At 32.4% G+C, this 16,203-nt stretch overlaps 2 protein-coding genes across 2 annotated transcripts; both read right to left on the minus strand.

Moving 5' to 3' along the window:
* On the minus strand, positions 1 to 4,427 carry LOC136269627 (organic cation transporter protein-like). Its single transcript, XM_034478515.2, has 5 exons — positions 4,288 to 4,427; positions 3,529 to 3,755; positions 2,146 to 2,327; positions 1,579 to 1,730; positions 1 to 148 (listed from the first exon to the last, which is right to left on the minus strand). Exons 1-5 carry the CDS (start codon positions 4,341 to 4,343, stop codon positions 79 to 81), a joined length of 687 nt encoding a protein of 228 aa, XP_034334406.2. The 5' UTR covers positions 4,344 to 4,427; the 3' UTR covers positions 1 to 78.
* A 669-nt stretch (positions 4,428 to 5,096) lies between these two features.
* Positions 5,097 to 16,203, minus strand: LOC105332924 (solute carrier family 22 member 7). The gene is made up of 5 exons (XM_066072504.1): positions 16,051 to 16,203; positions 9,723 to 9,963; positions 6,981 to 7,084; positions 6,527 to 6,681; positions 5,097 to 5,269 (listed from the first exon to the last, which is right to left on the minus strand). Exons 1-5 carry the CDS (start codon positions 16,191 to 16,193, stop codon positions 5,097 to 5,099), a joined length of 816 nt encoding a protein of 271 aa, XP_065928576.1. The 5' UTR covers positions 16,194 to 16,203.

The following is a 16,203-nucleotide window of genomic DNA, read 5'->3' on the forward strand; positions in this document are numbered from 1 at the left end:
AGATTTTACAGAGAAATATTGTCGATCTCGATGGTAATTTTAAAATTGTTTTTTTAAAAACTGCTTGTAAGATGCTTCTTAAAACTTGGTGACTATGATGTCTCGGGTTTCTTGAAAGTATCTCTTGGATTTCTCTTTATACTCCTTCCTGAAAAAAAGTAAAGCTTATAAAAAATTAAAATATAAAATAAAACAATCTTATTATTAGCCAATACATAAATCATTTACGCTTATGGCATATATTGATCTTTTTTACATGTGATAGTCCGACCATTTGTTTGATGACGAGTTGTACACATGTATACACTATGTTTCTTAAATATTTTATTTAGAAGTCAACACTATCAAATAGAAAAATTAAGGAACCCCGACACTTGGAACTATTCACCACTGTCTTATCTAGAAGTCAACGGAGAATATGTTACACTGTGTTTTAACTACATCATTGAATCACTGTCGGTGAATCTATGGGAAAATTATTTGAACATTTTGGACATTTATATGAGGTAGTTTTACTTTGATAATATAATGTATGGTATAGTTAATATAATGTACTGATATTTTTTTTTTATTTTTCTTGAAAGTAATATTTATTAAGAAATCGATTTTATTATATTTGCAATTGCATGCATCACAGAGATTATAAATTTCGGACAATAGCCATTTTGTTTATGACCATTGCTAAGGATAGTTCAAAAAATGTTTGTAAGCAAAATAAGTGTAGTTTAACTATATTGTAATGATTTATCAGTTACTTTTGTACTGTTTTTTATCAGTATTTATATTCAAATAATCACAGTATCACAAATACGAGTACATGTATATGTTGAAATTATGAAAGAGTGTTTACAAAGTATAGAGTCTCACAGTGAAAAGTGATTATGTCTTGAAAACAGGTACTATAATGTTTGAAAATGGTACATGTATAGTGAAATTGATATAGCAAGTATTTTTATAGAATTATGAACGTGCATACTTTGCATGAATTACAGGTGGATCAAATGGTTTCTTTCAAGCTTACCAGAACCGTAGATATACATACATATTTTAGGTTTTTTATAGACCACCCGTTCCTTCTCTCTTATTAAGGGTAGGTGCTTGTGTACTTCAGCGTTGATTATTATGGCTTTTACATATTATCAGAGTATAGTTTTAATCTACAACTTAAGAATTTAATGTACAATTGTAAAAGGTTTATTTCTTTGTATGACAAAAGTTTATCATATATAAGATAAAGTTATAAAGTAGAAAAGCAATATATATTGTAATTAAACAAACACATGTGTCTTTATAGGTATTGAATTGTTTGAGATACTTCATGATTGTGAAGTTTCTATATGTATAATGTTTTGTAGGAGTGTCACCATAGAAAATACATAACGACGTTCAGATAAAACTCGGTTGTTTTAATTTTATAATATTAGTTAAACTACAATCTCTTGAATTATTGAAATGATCGATAATAATCACACAAAAATCAACATTTTGTCCATTTGGTTTATTCTTTTCATGCGATAGACCTTTACCTAAGTAACAGCTTTTATCTAATATCATGCATACTTTTTTAAAATGCCTTACGTTGTGAAAATTTTTCCATCCTCAATAGTTTCTGGTAGCAACTGATGAAGCGTTTCAGGAAGAATCAATGTTAGCCCGGCGGCAAGGAGACAAGCTCCTCCAAATATGGACAGAGGTATGGCTGTCCCTGCTGTTCCTCTAACCAAATCAGCCTACCAAATTTTCAACGTGAAAAATTGTCCACACATAATACAATTTACACAAAAAAATTGAATTTGATGAATTAAAGTTCAAATTCAAGAAAAAAAACTGGGACATCTAATTGAAGTGTACATGTACATGTATATAAAACAATAAATCCCACATTATCTACTTCTGATTAGCCTTTTGTCATTAACTATATATACATATTCGTATCAAAATACATAGCAAAAGAATTGTGTGCTTTGGTTTATGCCAGTATTCGACCATATATTAAACTGCGTTGCAAATACACCATGAAAGATTTTTTTAAACAATGTCTTTATCGCTGGTAAACATGTCGTGTTTGCAAATTTGCATTTATTTCACAGTCCGCGTTCAATTAGGACCAGTTGCTGAGTGATTCAATAATTTGATTTAGCTCACCGTGTCAGCAATAAAGGGAGAGATCATTGCACCCACGCGAGCCCAGCAGGAGCTGGAGCCCATCCCAATGTTTCTGATAGCAGTAGGGAACAGCTCGGCAGACAGCACATAGATAGTGGCAAAGGCCGCAGTAGCAAACAGTTTCCCCAGCATCGCTAGAGCTGTAGTTAAATACTGCAGGTCTGCAATAGGTGAACAAGTTAAGAATCATATAAATAAAAGGTCTACAAGAATTTACAATTTAGCATATGCATAATACTGTCGTTATTTTCTCTACCATAACAAGGTGCATCATAAAATATGTACATGTATATAGATTCATTACGTCGAATACCACACACGTATCAAATCACATGCAAAAAACTACACGGTACATCTGTTGGTCAAAACTTAAATTACAAAGCACGTGTACAGAAGTGAGGTTTAATACATGAGATACACGAACGTCCAATCATTTATGCAAAGTTACGTTTATACAATATAGAGAAATGTGCTTTGAAATTGTTAATTTTAGCAGTTTGTAATTGGATCATAAAGTATGACTCTCTTAAATGTTCAAAAAAGTTTCAGGTGGAATAACACGCCTGGAAAAAGTCACTCAAATTAACAAGACATTTCTTGATATTGAAAGACATATTGATGAATAAACTGTAAAAATATCAAATTAGCGAAAAATTTGCAATTTGGGGATAAAAAAATGAATTTCCAAAACAATTATTCCAGTAAGTAACAACAAAAGCCCCCCCAGGAACTTGGTACGGATCACAAGTCCGACATTTTATATCGGCTATGGAGTAAGTTACATGTTTCAGTCCAGAAAATCCTTTTAATAAAACGAAATGTCGTTTCGACCAGCATCAGTCATTTTGTGATGATGTGTTATTCCACCTTAAGTGCATCACTGAGTTGTAACAGTAGCGCCAAATAGATCTGGAGTCGTTCTAACATTGGAATTCCGCGAATCGAGTCGTAATAACCGAAATATTCCAGTACCGATCTACTGAATAAGATAATCCAGACTTATATTTACTGGGAATATGACAAGAAATAAGTATTTTATTACACTTTATAAACATTTCTGCATAAAACTGTTTATTCAAAAGAAATTTAACTGGGGAATCCTAATCGCATAATGTGTCTGTATGTTTCAAGATCAAGGGTGTTTCTCGTGACATGTTGGACTGAATAACTTACATAGATTTTGATCTCCTAACAACAAATGGTAATGCGCATCATGTAGTAAATAAAAGCATTCAGTATGTAAAACATTGTTGATTGAAGAACTTGCAACGCAATAAGTTTGATCCAGTAACGACAATAGGTAATCGAAGGTGAGTAACAGATGATAAATAATAGCATTCAATTTACTGACATATTAGCTACCTTTTCCGACATAATTAACGGTAAGAATAGTGCTCAGACACGCTAGGCCACCAACTCCCATGTAGATAAAATTACTCTTTATCCTGTCGAGCCTCTCAATCATGGGTAAAGGTATTACATTTCCTGGGAACTCCACAATGGTGACAAGGAGAAAGTTGATGTAAATATCTCCGTACAGAATTCCGGTATTCAGAGATAAACCAAAAAATACCATACTAGCTACCATCCTGATAAATAAATTAGTGTGGGGGGAATTAATTAATCTAAATAGAATAAGAAAATAAATCTACATTCAATCAACTCTCTTATAAAATTAATGATTTGTCTCAACATTAATGATATTTATTACACATTTGTTCCTTTTCTGGATGGTATTTACGGGGTTTTTTTCGTTACGATTACGTATTTAATTATCTTCTATTAGTTTGTGTTAAATGTCACGGTCGAGAATATTGTTTACTTGAGAATGATTGAATGATTTAAGTTAAAGTAGTTCGGGCTTTATTAACATTGGATATCAAACATAATAGCTACATGCAGACTGTTGCTTCCTTACCTATAGCTGATTTCCGTGCTGCTTTCCTTACATTTGAATACCTTTTTCTCACTTAATTTATTTTATTTTTATTTTCTTCCTCATCTCATCATTTCATTTTTATTGTCTTTCTCACTTCATTATTTGATTTTTCATTTCATTTCCTTGCATACTGTATCATTTGATTCTTGACAAATTACATCAAAGCCAGAATAGTATCTTACCAGTTATAGAAAATGATGACCGTTTGAACGCCTAGGCGTCGGTCAGAAAATAACATTCATATTTTTCCTGTCTGTTTTGGCCCCAAATCAACATCGCCAAAACGTTAAGAAGAGTTTTCTTTTCCGTTATATTTTGCAGCTTTCACGAACAATCTACATGCTTCTTCCTTTTTCCCTGCTTCATACAACCAACGAGGAGACTCGGGAAGAAACCTCAAAATCAAAACGAATATTTGAATACTTTTTGCAACTATATTTTCAGGCTTCTAATATTAAGCACACTGGCGTCGGAAGCAAATTGAAAGTGGGGGGGCTAGAACAATCCTCAGAAATATTTCCCAAAATCATGAAAATCCTAATCCGTGGGGGGGGGGGGGGGGGAGTAGTATGCCTATCCAAAAAATTTTTTCCTACCCAAATTTTTCTTCTCCCCTAAATCATGAAATTCCTAATCTGTGGGGGCGGGGGGGGGGGGGAGGGAGTAGGCCTATTACTCCAACCTTATCAATCTTTCACGGTTCATTTAGGAACAACTATACTTCCGGCGATAAAAAGTGGGGGGGCTAAACCCTCTATAATGCTACGTGCCTAATGGATAGGTCTACATTTGCAAAAAAAGTGGGGGGGCTAAGCCCCCCCCCCTAGCCACCCCCCCCCCCCCCGGTTCCGACGCCTATGAAGCACCATTTTCATTCAGAGCATGATAAACAACTGTTAAATTGAGTAAACGGATCTTTATATAAATAAGACAGACATTATGCACGTTAACTTTAACTTCTTTTTAGATTTAGCATCTACAAAGCATACCCTTACCAACATAAAACGAAAAGTGGTGCAAATGGAACTGCTGCTCCAATAACTGTCCAAAACCAGTCCCTGGTGAAGTATGCGATCAGCTCCAGGTAAAGTCCACCTAATGGTGAAGTAAAACCTAGAACTAGACCTGCATTTGTTCTCTGTGATGGTCCAACCCACTCCATGGCTGTTGAGGCAATAACAAAGACTTGTTATTCATACCATAAGGCATTAATTCCTTATCTTATTTTATTTTTCATTTATGCTAGTATTGAAGTTGTATGATTCACGGGAATATGTACAGTATAAGTGCACAATGTACAGATACACCGTAAACAGAAAATTTAAAACATAACATATACATGTAGAAATGCAAACTATTGAAAAGTCGACCGACAATGAACGTTAGCGCTATCTACAATTATAAGAAAGTTGATACGCGGTAAATAAATTATTCGTGTTGTTCCCATGGTTTTTATTCGACCTATATCCTCTTAATGGTTTTCATAATTTGGTACGTTCCACTACTTGCCAAAGATCAATGCTTGCGAAGTACAACTAGCTAGCGCATTATTATGTCATTTCATCACACATTACAAGAGAGAGAGAGAGAGAGGAGAGAGAGAGAAATGACCTCACAATGCACTGGCTAGAAGTTGTTCTTGGCGGGAAAAGGTTTGAGGCACGTACTGTTTAAGTAGCAGTACGTTTCTAAACAAAGAAGCGTGTTTAAAAAATGTTTAATTATTTGTTGGGTTTATACTGAATAGTGTTATAGTTAAAATTAACGCAAATAAAGAGGAATTACAATGTAAAAACTGTCAAATTTAAATAAAGTCAACAAAAACAGTTTTTAAAAAGTTACATTTTTTAACTCCTTGAAAAGTGAATAATTCCACGACTTTTATTCTATCTTTTAAACCTATTTCCAAAAGAATTTTCCATAAAATTAATAAGACTCCCCACCAAGAGATAAAGACGGAGGAGGAAAAATTTAGTAAGTTGTTGATTAATTTTTTCGTTGTTAGTTTACAAAAATTAAGAATGTGGTTATGGCATGTGGTTATGGCATTTCTTTAACATCAGTTAAGCCTAGTTGAGAGAGTAACAGTTGAAAATGACACCCTTGAAAAAACCATGGTCAGCCAACTGCGTCGCAATCAATCAGTATTTAACATGAAAGTATAATAATTGGAAAATGTATTCAAATGGGAGATACTATTCACTCGTTGATTTATATTTAATGCCACATATTATTTTGAATTCATCATGAAAGGCTAGAAAGTCAACAATCTGGCCTTCAAAATATTTTGGATTTAAACTTTGAATTTTTTTAATTATTTGTATATTGGCCTCTTTATCCAAAGAAAATCAGAATATCCTAAAAATACTGATATTTACTCAAAAGAGTAGTTTGATAGTTATAATGAATTTAATTATGTACCTAGGACAAATGACGTCATGAATACACCAACACATGCTGCACCTGAACAGAAACTTAATACGACGTAGATCACGTAGTTGAAGGACCACGCCAGGGCCAGAGTGGATGCCAACTCAAAGGCTATACAAAACAATATAGTTTTCCGACGTCCGAACCTAAACATTGATTTAAATAAAAGTTAAATTCTTTATTCAAATGGTTGTTGTTTGGGTAAATCAAATCTATTTTGAAAAGCTAACTTTAAACAATTGTTTGACAGATATTCTGTTCCAACAGAGGATGTGCCTTTCATTTTCTTTCTAATAATAGTTCTTTGTTTCCGACTATTTTTTTTTATAATACAATCATCAGAAAACTTAACTTTCACACTGTGTACACGCAGGTATCGATAATTGAAGTGGTTGCAAAAGTGTGATAACACTTGAAGTATGAAAGTATAAACCAAGCTCCTTACAGGTCCGAACATATTCCAAAGAGAAAAGAGCCACTCAGAACGCCAGCAAAGAGTATGGTCTTAGATAGCGATACTTTGTATTTGTAGTCACACACCAGGTTTTCCTGAAACATAAACATTTTCAAGCAAATATTACCACAATTAGCTTAATATAACCACATGCACAGGGCGAAAAACCATCTTTAAGCAAGTCCTTACAGGTGGCTTAAAGGTGACTTAAAGGAGCTTAAAGGCTATACAACCTTTAAGCCGCCTTTAAGTCACCTTTAAGCAAGTGCTTATAGGTCCTTAATGTCCAAACTTCTTTAAGCCACCTTTAAGCATCTTTAAGTGGCATTTACGCTCTCTTTACACTGCCTTTACACTGTCTTTAAGTGGCCTTTAAGTCAATATTGATCAAGCTGAACAATAAAAACATATATTAAATGCAAAAGCTCTTTTATAGAGATGGGAGGGGGTCATCCGAGTGATAATATAATTTCCAAAGAAGGGGGGGTGTTCCAGGCGGTTTTAATCGTCGCTCCATTAAACACAGATCGCTATCATCAGCACCGCTCCGATGGACACAGATTGCCGTTATAAAATTCTTTATAATTTTTTGGGGGTTTCAAAATTATTGTAGGGATGAGCGCAGTCTCTGTATCTTAATATGTGCATAAAACTAATTAAAGTATGTTTGTTTTCTATTATAAATTAATCGTTGAAAAAATCTCTCTCTCTCTCTCTCTCTCTCTCTCTCTCTCTCTCTCTCTCTCTCTCTCTCTCTCTCAGTTCATCCGGTTATCAAACAAAATAAAGATAATGAACCAAAAATGCATGATTTAATTTGTTAATCGGTTTAAGGTTTGTATTTTTTTTTCAATTTTCATTATTTCTAACTCTAGATCTGCTAGATACATGTTAAAGATGAAAAGACTCTCAACTGCCTTTGTTATATCGGGCAGGATATTACTGCTTTGTTTGTCTAGACATAGTTTTGTTCGTTTGTGTATATCTAATTAGAGTCTATTGTTTGTCCAACTTAAGAAAACCCTTGGAACTAACACAGAATATACAAGATATACACAACAGTTGTGTCGTGTGCCCAGGTGCATGTTTGTGTATATCTAATTAGAGTCTATTGTTTGTCCAACTTAAGAAAACCCCTGGAACTAACACAGAATATACAAGATATACACAACAGGTGTGTCGTGTGCCCAGGTGCACGTCAGGGTTTCTAAAGGCGTTGAATCTTAGTATGTACGAGTATACGATAAGTCTAGTGAATAAAAGTTAATTTACATTTGTAATTCATTTTCAAAGTATTATTTCTAGCTCTGGGTTTCAAAGATGTTACGTCTACAAATTAACGATACATGTATATAAGAGTAAAATCTTGAGGCTCATTAATTAATGTACCGGTGATCATAAATAGGGGTTGATTATTTAAATATATGTATAAGGGTAAATATGTCAAATATACCCGGCCTGGCACATCATACAATTGTATGTACAAGTCATTTGCAATTGCCACATGCAGTAAATACGTCACCGGTAATTGGTAAATTTGTTTGTTATAGAATTGATAGTTTATAAATCATGTACATACAATTACATGTAAATATTTAAACATATTGGAACGGCGCCGCGATCATGAAAACCGGGAAATTGCGGGAAATTGAACAAATACCCTAATAGTATCAATGCATTTAATAAAAGAAATGATTTCATTTTCTTTCTTACATTTTTATAGCTATAAATAAGATGAACGTATATCTACTCGGTTTAAATTTATTAACTACATGTAAGAAAGCCTACTATAGTGAACCTAACGGTTTCCATTTAGGTATAATATATTTTTGTTCACTGAAGACCAAGTTCCGTATTTCATTCTAAATACATGCATGCATGTAATTTATAAATTAGATATAATTGATTGTCACAAACTGAATGGTTTGTCAAAATCTTATCAAGTAAACACATTCAATACAGTGATTCAATATCCACTGATATATAGGATATAAAAACGCTCTTATATATGTAAGTTGCCGTGGCGCAGAGGATGTGTGATGATGCTAGTTAACTAAGGGTCCCGGGTTCAATTCTCGCCGTGGCCGTTTTTTTTTGTGTTTTTTTTTTTCATTTTTCTTTCTAGAACAAAAACCGTTTTAATACCTTTTCTTTCATAAAGTTAATACATTTTGTTGGAAATTAAGCACAATATTGAATTAATTTTTTTTAATGGCTTAAAGGTGGCTTAAAGGTAGCTTAAAGGTGGCTTAAAGGTGGCTTAAAGAAGTTTGGACATTAAGGACCTATAAGTTGTCCTTAAAGGTGGCTTAAAGGTGGCTTAAAGATAGTCTTTAAGCTGCCTTTAAGCCATCTTTACGCTTTCTTTAAGCCACCTTTAAGCAATACATATAGCTTAAAGGTAGCTTAAAGGTGGCTTAAAGATCGTCTTTAAGCTACCTTTAAACACCTTTAAGCTATCTTTAAGGAGGACTTAAAGATGGTAATTCATCCTGTGATGCTACCATTATAATGAAACTTTAGATCCACCATTATAACAACTGTTGGTAATTTGGGTTTGCCATTATATAATCTCAATTTGAAGTACTGAAGATTATTGTAAATTTGTTCTTATTGATGTCAGAGTACCAATAAAAAGCATGACATGAGAGTTTCCTCCGTTCGTTATAACGTCGGCCTGCTAAGTTTCTTGCATATTATGAACATCAACTTTAAACAAAACTGTTGTATTACCTTCATTACGAATGTTTCGTGAAACAAAGTTTGGTCATAAACCCAGGCAGAACATTTTATTTTAGATGCATTGATTGGTCGGCTTTCGTTGTCAAACACTGTTTTTGATAGGTCGATGTTATACAGGTAGCATTGGTCATATTCCCCATCACTGTCCAGAGGAATAAACTTGTGAATGAGATCCGTGTGCTGTTTTCCTTGAACTGCATATGAATCATTTTGAAGACCAGGAATTTGGCATCTTAAAATAAAAAAAAGATAACATGTTATTATTTTTTTCATCTAGACACACCAATGAGACAGGGCACTTTATCACAGTCCATCCGGCTTTAATTGGGTACTGGCTTACGCTGGAGTTAACCCATATAGACTGGTGTTACTTTCAGGGGAAGTGATTTAATATCGGCAATCTTTAGCAATTATTCAAAAGAAATAATTGAATAACCAAGAACACATGCATACTCCATTCCAGTACCATTCAATAGAAATCAAATTGCTTTAATGTCACAAAACATTTTAAAAGGGTTGAATAGTCATTGCTAGTTTAATTTGACTATTTCAATCTCCTTCAGTAGAAATGATCTGTTTAGATATGAAAATATTAAAATTTCAAGTTTAGATTGTAATTTTATTTTCTAAATTGATACTCCATAGCTTTAAAATCATGTATAAAATATAAAAGTTTATTTTTTTCCCATGCAGCATTCATTAACACCTGATAGTAACACCTGTTATGGTTAAGTATATAGGTAGAAATATGATCCGTCATTAATTTTCCTTATATTTATATTTTCCAGTGTGTCATTGTAAACGATAAACTATAGATTAAATTTGTGTCCTATGGTTCAATCTATTTCATCACTGATTCAAATGACGTACCGTAGGCTCTCCTATGAAGGTGTTCGGAATGTTTTATTTATTGTTGCTAGTGAATTAATATAATATTTCCAGAATGAGGTAATCTATTGAAAATTTACGAGACTTCCCGGAGATTTCTTCAGTTTCTGTAATTTTTTAGCGGAAGTATAGGTGTTTGAATGATATTCTCAAAATACGTAAGTACCGCTTTGATTAATGTTAAAACATAAAAATCTATTGAGATGATTGACTTATTTCATCATTTAGTGGTTATTTAAATTAAACGATGTTATTCAGAACAGAATTATCGCCTGTGTTCAACCACTATACACGTGGTTGAAAATATAAACACTGGGTTGCTTAATGAAACCATTGCCATTTGTGTTGCTTCTGGCGTGCAATATCATGCTTTTTTTTTTAATAAACGGGTGCTTGATTTCTTTAAAAAGTATGTCGATCCATTCTCAAGGAACATTCTGCATAAAATAGTATTGTCTTTTTCACTATTGATGCTATTACTAGGTCAGGCGCGGATTGAAAACCGATCCTTAGGGGAATTGTTAGTAAGCTTGTTAATTGTTGCAACATCAAGAAAATAACGATATATAAAAAATAAATCGGCACAGTTTTAAATAATTGAAAAATAATAAATAAATATCCAGAATAAAATCACAAATTGATTCTATTTACCGCAAACGTTTTCGCCATTCCTGGCTCTTCAGGCAGTTATGTACAAAAATGTACAAAATTTTTGTAAAAAAAACTTGTTGTACATAACTGCCTGAAGAGCCAGGAATGGCGAAAACGTTTGCGGTTAATAGGATCAATTTGTGATTTTATTCTGGATATTTATTATTTTAAAATTATATATATATATATATATATATATATATATATATATATATATATATATATATAATATTGAGGTGGTTACATATACCATCGATCGTAATCGAATACATCATAAAACCATTCAGGCTTACTTGGATTTAATCACCTCTAGTCCGTGTTTGATCACCTCATGATTACTTGATAATACAATGAGTCCTTATTCCTTAAACATTTTAGCTAAAAAAGAGAGATAATATAAAAAGGGTTGATATCAACCTGATTACCACCCCTCCCCAATTTTAAAAATCATAACGGTCTGACAGGCATCTTCACATGTCTGACCAATCAGGGAAGGGCTTTCACTGCTTCAGAAAATCTACTGGAATTCTTCAAAGATATTGAAAAAATAATTCAAGTTTGTTTTCTATATAACTTCCAAGTTTGGAGAAGTTAAACCTATGTTGCAACCACTATTGAAATAAAACCACTATTGAAATAAATTATTTCAATAGTGGTTAGGAATGCATTTCATTAGAAAAATAACTTTGCAACCACTATTGAAATAAAACCAGTATTGAAATAAATTATATCAATACTGGTTGGGAATGTATTTCATTTGAAGAATCACTTTACAACTACTATTGGAATACAACCACTATTAAAATTAAATCTTTAAATAGTGTTCCGGGATGTATTCCATTTTGAAAATCAATTTACAGACACTGTTAAAGTACAACTACAATTAAAATTATTTTTTCAATCGTAGCTTAGAATGAATTTCTTTATTAATATTTCTTTGAAAATTTACATTTTTTCTTTAGATTTCTCTTTCTACAAACATATCATGTCCTATGATATCATTGTGAACATCTTGTTAATTGCCAGAACTATTATTCAAACCCCCTGTATATTGAATAATTATTTATTGATAACTATTATTATAAATATCACTATTAATATAAATTATTTCAATAGGGGTTGGGGACGTACTTTACTATGACCACTATTGAAATAAATAATTTCAATAGTGGTTAAAGATGCAATTCATTTCAACCACTATTGAAATAATTTATTTCAAAAGTGGTTGGAGATACCTTTCATTTCAACCACTATTGAAATAAAGTATTTCAATAGTGGTTGATGATGCATTTCAGTATTATGTCTATTATTATGTCTGTTTGTAACACTTTCCATTCTGCTAGCGGAGTTTCTTAAGAAAAGAAGTATGTCTTATGATATGATGAATTTCTTTTTGATTATGTTGTTCTTTGATTTACCTCTATATGGTCATGCTTTCCATACCACCTGTCATCTGGAACCGAAAGTGTTATACACAGTCGGAATAATAGGCATTTAAATAACATCCTACCACTATTGAAATATTTCATTTCAATAATGGTTGTAATGAACCGCATCCTTAACCACAATTGAAATTAATTATTTCAATAGTGGTTGTAATGAAATGCATACCTAACCACTATTGAAATAATTTATTTCAATAGTGGTTATAATGCAACGTATACCCAACCACTATTGAAATAATTTATTTCATTTAATATTGGTCTTTATGAAGTACATCCCCAAGCATTATTGAATTTTTTTTATCATAATAGTGATATTCATTATTACATTAATCTATAATGATATATAAGCTATAAATTATTTTTTAATATGCAGGGGTTTTGAATAGAAGTTCTGGCAATTTACAACGTTGTCTTCTAGTACAAATAATTTACAATTTCCAGAAAACATGATATATCTATAGAAAGAGGAAGGTAAAGAAAAAATATGTAAACAATTCTATATGTTAATCTGCGAGGATTGGTTATTTCTGCACAACAGTGGAAATCCTAAAATAAGTACATTTATATCTTAGTCTTAATTACTATTACCGTAAAATATGCAAGTCTTTAGTACCTTAATTGTGTATTTAAATTGTTTGTTAGATTAAAACAAATGTAAATGCATGTTTATCTGCGAGAATTGGTTATTTACTTCTACACAGCAGTGAAAATTGTAACATAATTGTGTATTTGATATTATTCGTTAGATTATTTGCATTTCAAAATAGATTGCAAATATGATATACAACTTCTTTCTTTCCAAATGTGTTACATAATAGTGATTACATAGTTATATTTATAAGTAATTCATTCCCATCTACGATTAAAAAAAATAAATTTAATAGTAGTTGAACTTTAATCATGAAATACATCCCCAACCTCTATTAAAATCATTACTTCAATAGTGGTTGTATTTCAATAGTGGTTGCAAAGTGATTTTTCTAATAAAATACGTCCCCAAACACTATTGAAATAATTTATTTCAATGGTGGTTTTATTTCAATAGTGGTTGCAAGGTGATTTTTCTAATGACATACATTCCCAACCACTATTGAAATAATTCATAATGGTTTTATTACAATAGTGGTCGCAACAAACCTATCATACAACAGATAAAAGCATGCAACTGTGTGATAAATGTAAAGGTCGTTTAAAGATAACCTCTCTTCAATTCCCTGCTAGACCCTGACAAGTGTAAAGAGAGGGGGTAGTTTGATCAGACTGGTTTGATATCACCTCATCAGTACAGTAGCTACAACGTTATTGTTGACATAAGACTTGCATGATTGTGATTCAGGAACGATCACGCACGATACACGAAATCTAACGATAAAAAACGCAAATGAACGCTGGCCTCGAGCAAATAAAAACACTCCGAACTATTCGCTGCACTATCGGGAAATATATTCTTGTCTTTTGACTGCTCAGGCATGCATATAAATAAATGTTTATTGGTTTAATATTAGTTTTTACCCAATTTTGAAGTCTTAGATACTACGAAGCAAATGTGTAAATTATAATATCCGAACACTCAGAACTGACTTCCGAGATTTGTTTTAAGTGCTTACATACGAGCTATTAACCGATCTCCGCTTGCCAATGTTTTCACGAGTCCAGTATCAACATCTGGTTTCCTTCGCTGGCAAACGATACAGACATGTTATTCACTTTCTTACCAAAATAATAAACAGTGTAGTTTAAATTTAACGACCAATGGTCAATTGGTTTGAGCTCATGAAACGTGTGCAGATTAAGCCCGCATGGTCAGAAATAATTCAGCTGTTGTGGTGTTGCATGCAGTGGGAATACTCAAATAACCAACCCACCATCCTCCTCGACTCAGATAATTGGAAATCCATATTGTGTATATATATCTTCTAAGATAATGTTCACCTTGTTTATGTTTTTTTCTGCACTTTTATTTAGATACTTGGTTGAAATTATTGTAAACCAACTTTTGTTCGCATGCGAGAAATTTTTGCAAGGTTCGCAAAGGCCTCATTGTCCTGAATATTTCTCGCCGAGGACCAGTATTTACCATATACATGTAGTTGTAATTAAAGAAGCAGGTGTCGATAAGGTTGAATTGCGAAAATTAGTCGCCGCGAACCAGTTCATCTCGGATAAATCGCGAAATAAAAGTTGGTTTACAGTATAATGTTACTTTTGATTCCGTAAAGAATTACGCAATGATTACATGTAATATGTTTTCATATATATGTATATTTTCTCTCCATATATGGCTACTTGACTAAAAAAATGTAAATCCATGTTTTCTTGCTAACCTTTTAAGCCCCTATTCAAATTATTCCATTTTCACTCTAAGGATATGTTTATTATATTTTAGATAAATTTGTCAAATGTATCTATTATCATAGATCATTTTAATGTTCAGTTTAAATATCAGCTAACCTGCCGCCCCCCCCCCCCCAGGTGCTGTTTTTTACCCTGCCAGGCTCCCCCACGGACGGAAAACTTTAGAAATTTGGAATTCTGTTAATATATTTACCGTTTATAAGTCACCTGCAAACCCGGGTTTGTTTCGTTTTCATCCTCAGTCATAAGATATGGCAGACCCTCGGGGTTTTCTCGCCATAGTTCTTAGAAAATCAAATTACTCGATCAGAACCTGTCGCTCCCTCCCCAAGGTTTCTTTGATATTATTTAGGTTTGTTGAGTGGCCCAAAGAAGCCAATTTAGTTTAAAAATAGAACATTTTGTTGTTGTTGTTTTGGGGGTTTTTGTGGGTTTTTTGTTTGTTTTTTTGTTTTTTAAATCATAATCGTATTTTACCTGTACATGTATTAATTAAGCAAAAGAATAATTAGTTCTTGTACTGTTTAGTTATAGTTTTATATGTAGCTATGTAGATTCACATGATGACAAATGACACGTGGCAATGCATGTTTCTATTAAATCTGGAAAGTTATGTGTATAAATTGTATAATATTTTTCTTTAATTGTATGGCGTACACGCGCTTGCAACAAAAATGGAAACACAACTATTTTTCTTTCTTAATTTTTTTTTTATTATTGATTTTTTTTTATTTAAGCATCTTTCGTATTTCATTCAATAACATTTTAATAAATAATCTTTGTAATTCATTACTTTTAATGGGAACAGTTTATGAGTTTATTTTTATTTATGTTTGTCATTATAAATTTAATAGGGAAATATTAGATTTAGAAAAATCAAAATATATTCAGTTTGCCAATTAGTTTTTGCCAACAAATACATCCTTTGTAGAAATTTGGTAATCACGGTAAACAAAAATTCAATGCTACCGCGGTCTAACCTGTAATTTTGAAAGCCCATGACGAACACAGGGAGAACCATTATCGGCCCTGTTATAATCCAGGCTAACAGTATATAAAAGTAGTTCCTTTTCTGGTACAGACCAAATTCGCCAAGCTCTTTAAAAATAGCATCAAACTCCATTGTATGTGTA

The sequence above is a fragment of the Magallana gigas genome, chromosome 9 (genome assembly GCF_963853765.1).
Source record: "Magallana gigas chromosome 9, xbMagGiga1.1, whole genome shotgun sequence".
Classification (NCBI taxonomy): domain Eukaryota; kingdom Metazoa; phylum Mollusca; class Bivalvia; order Ostreida; family Ostreidae; genus Magallana; species Magallana gigas.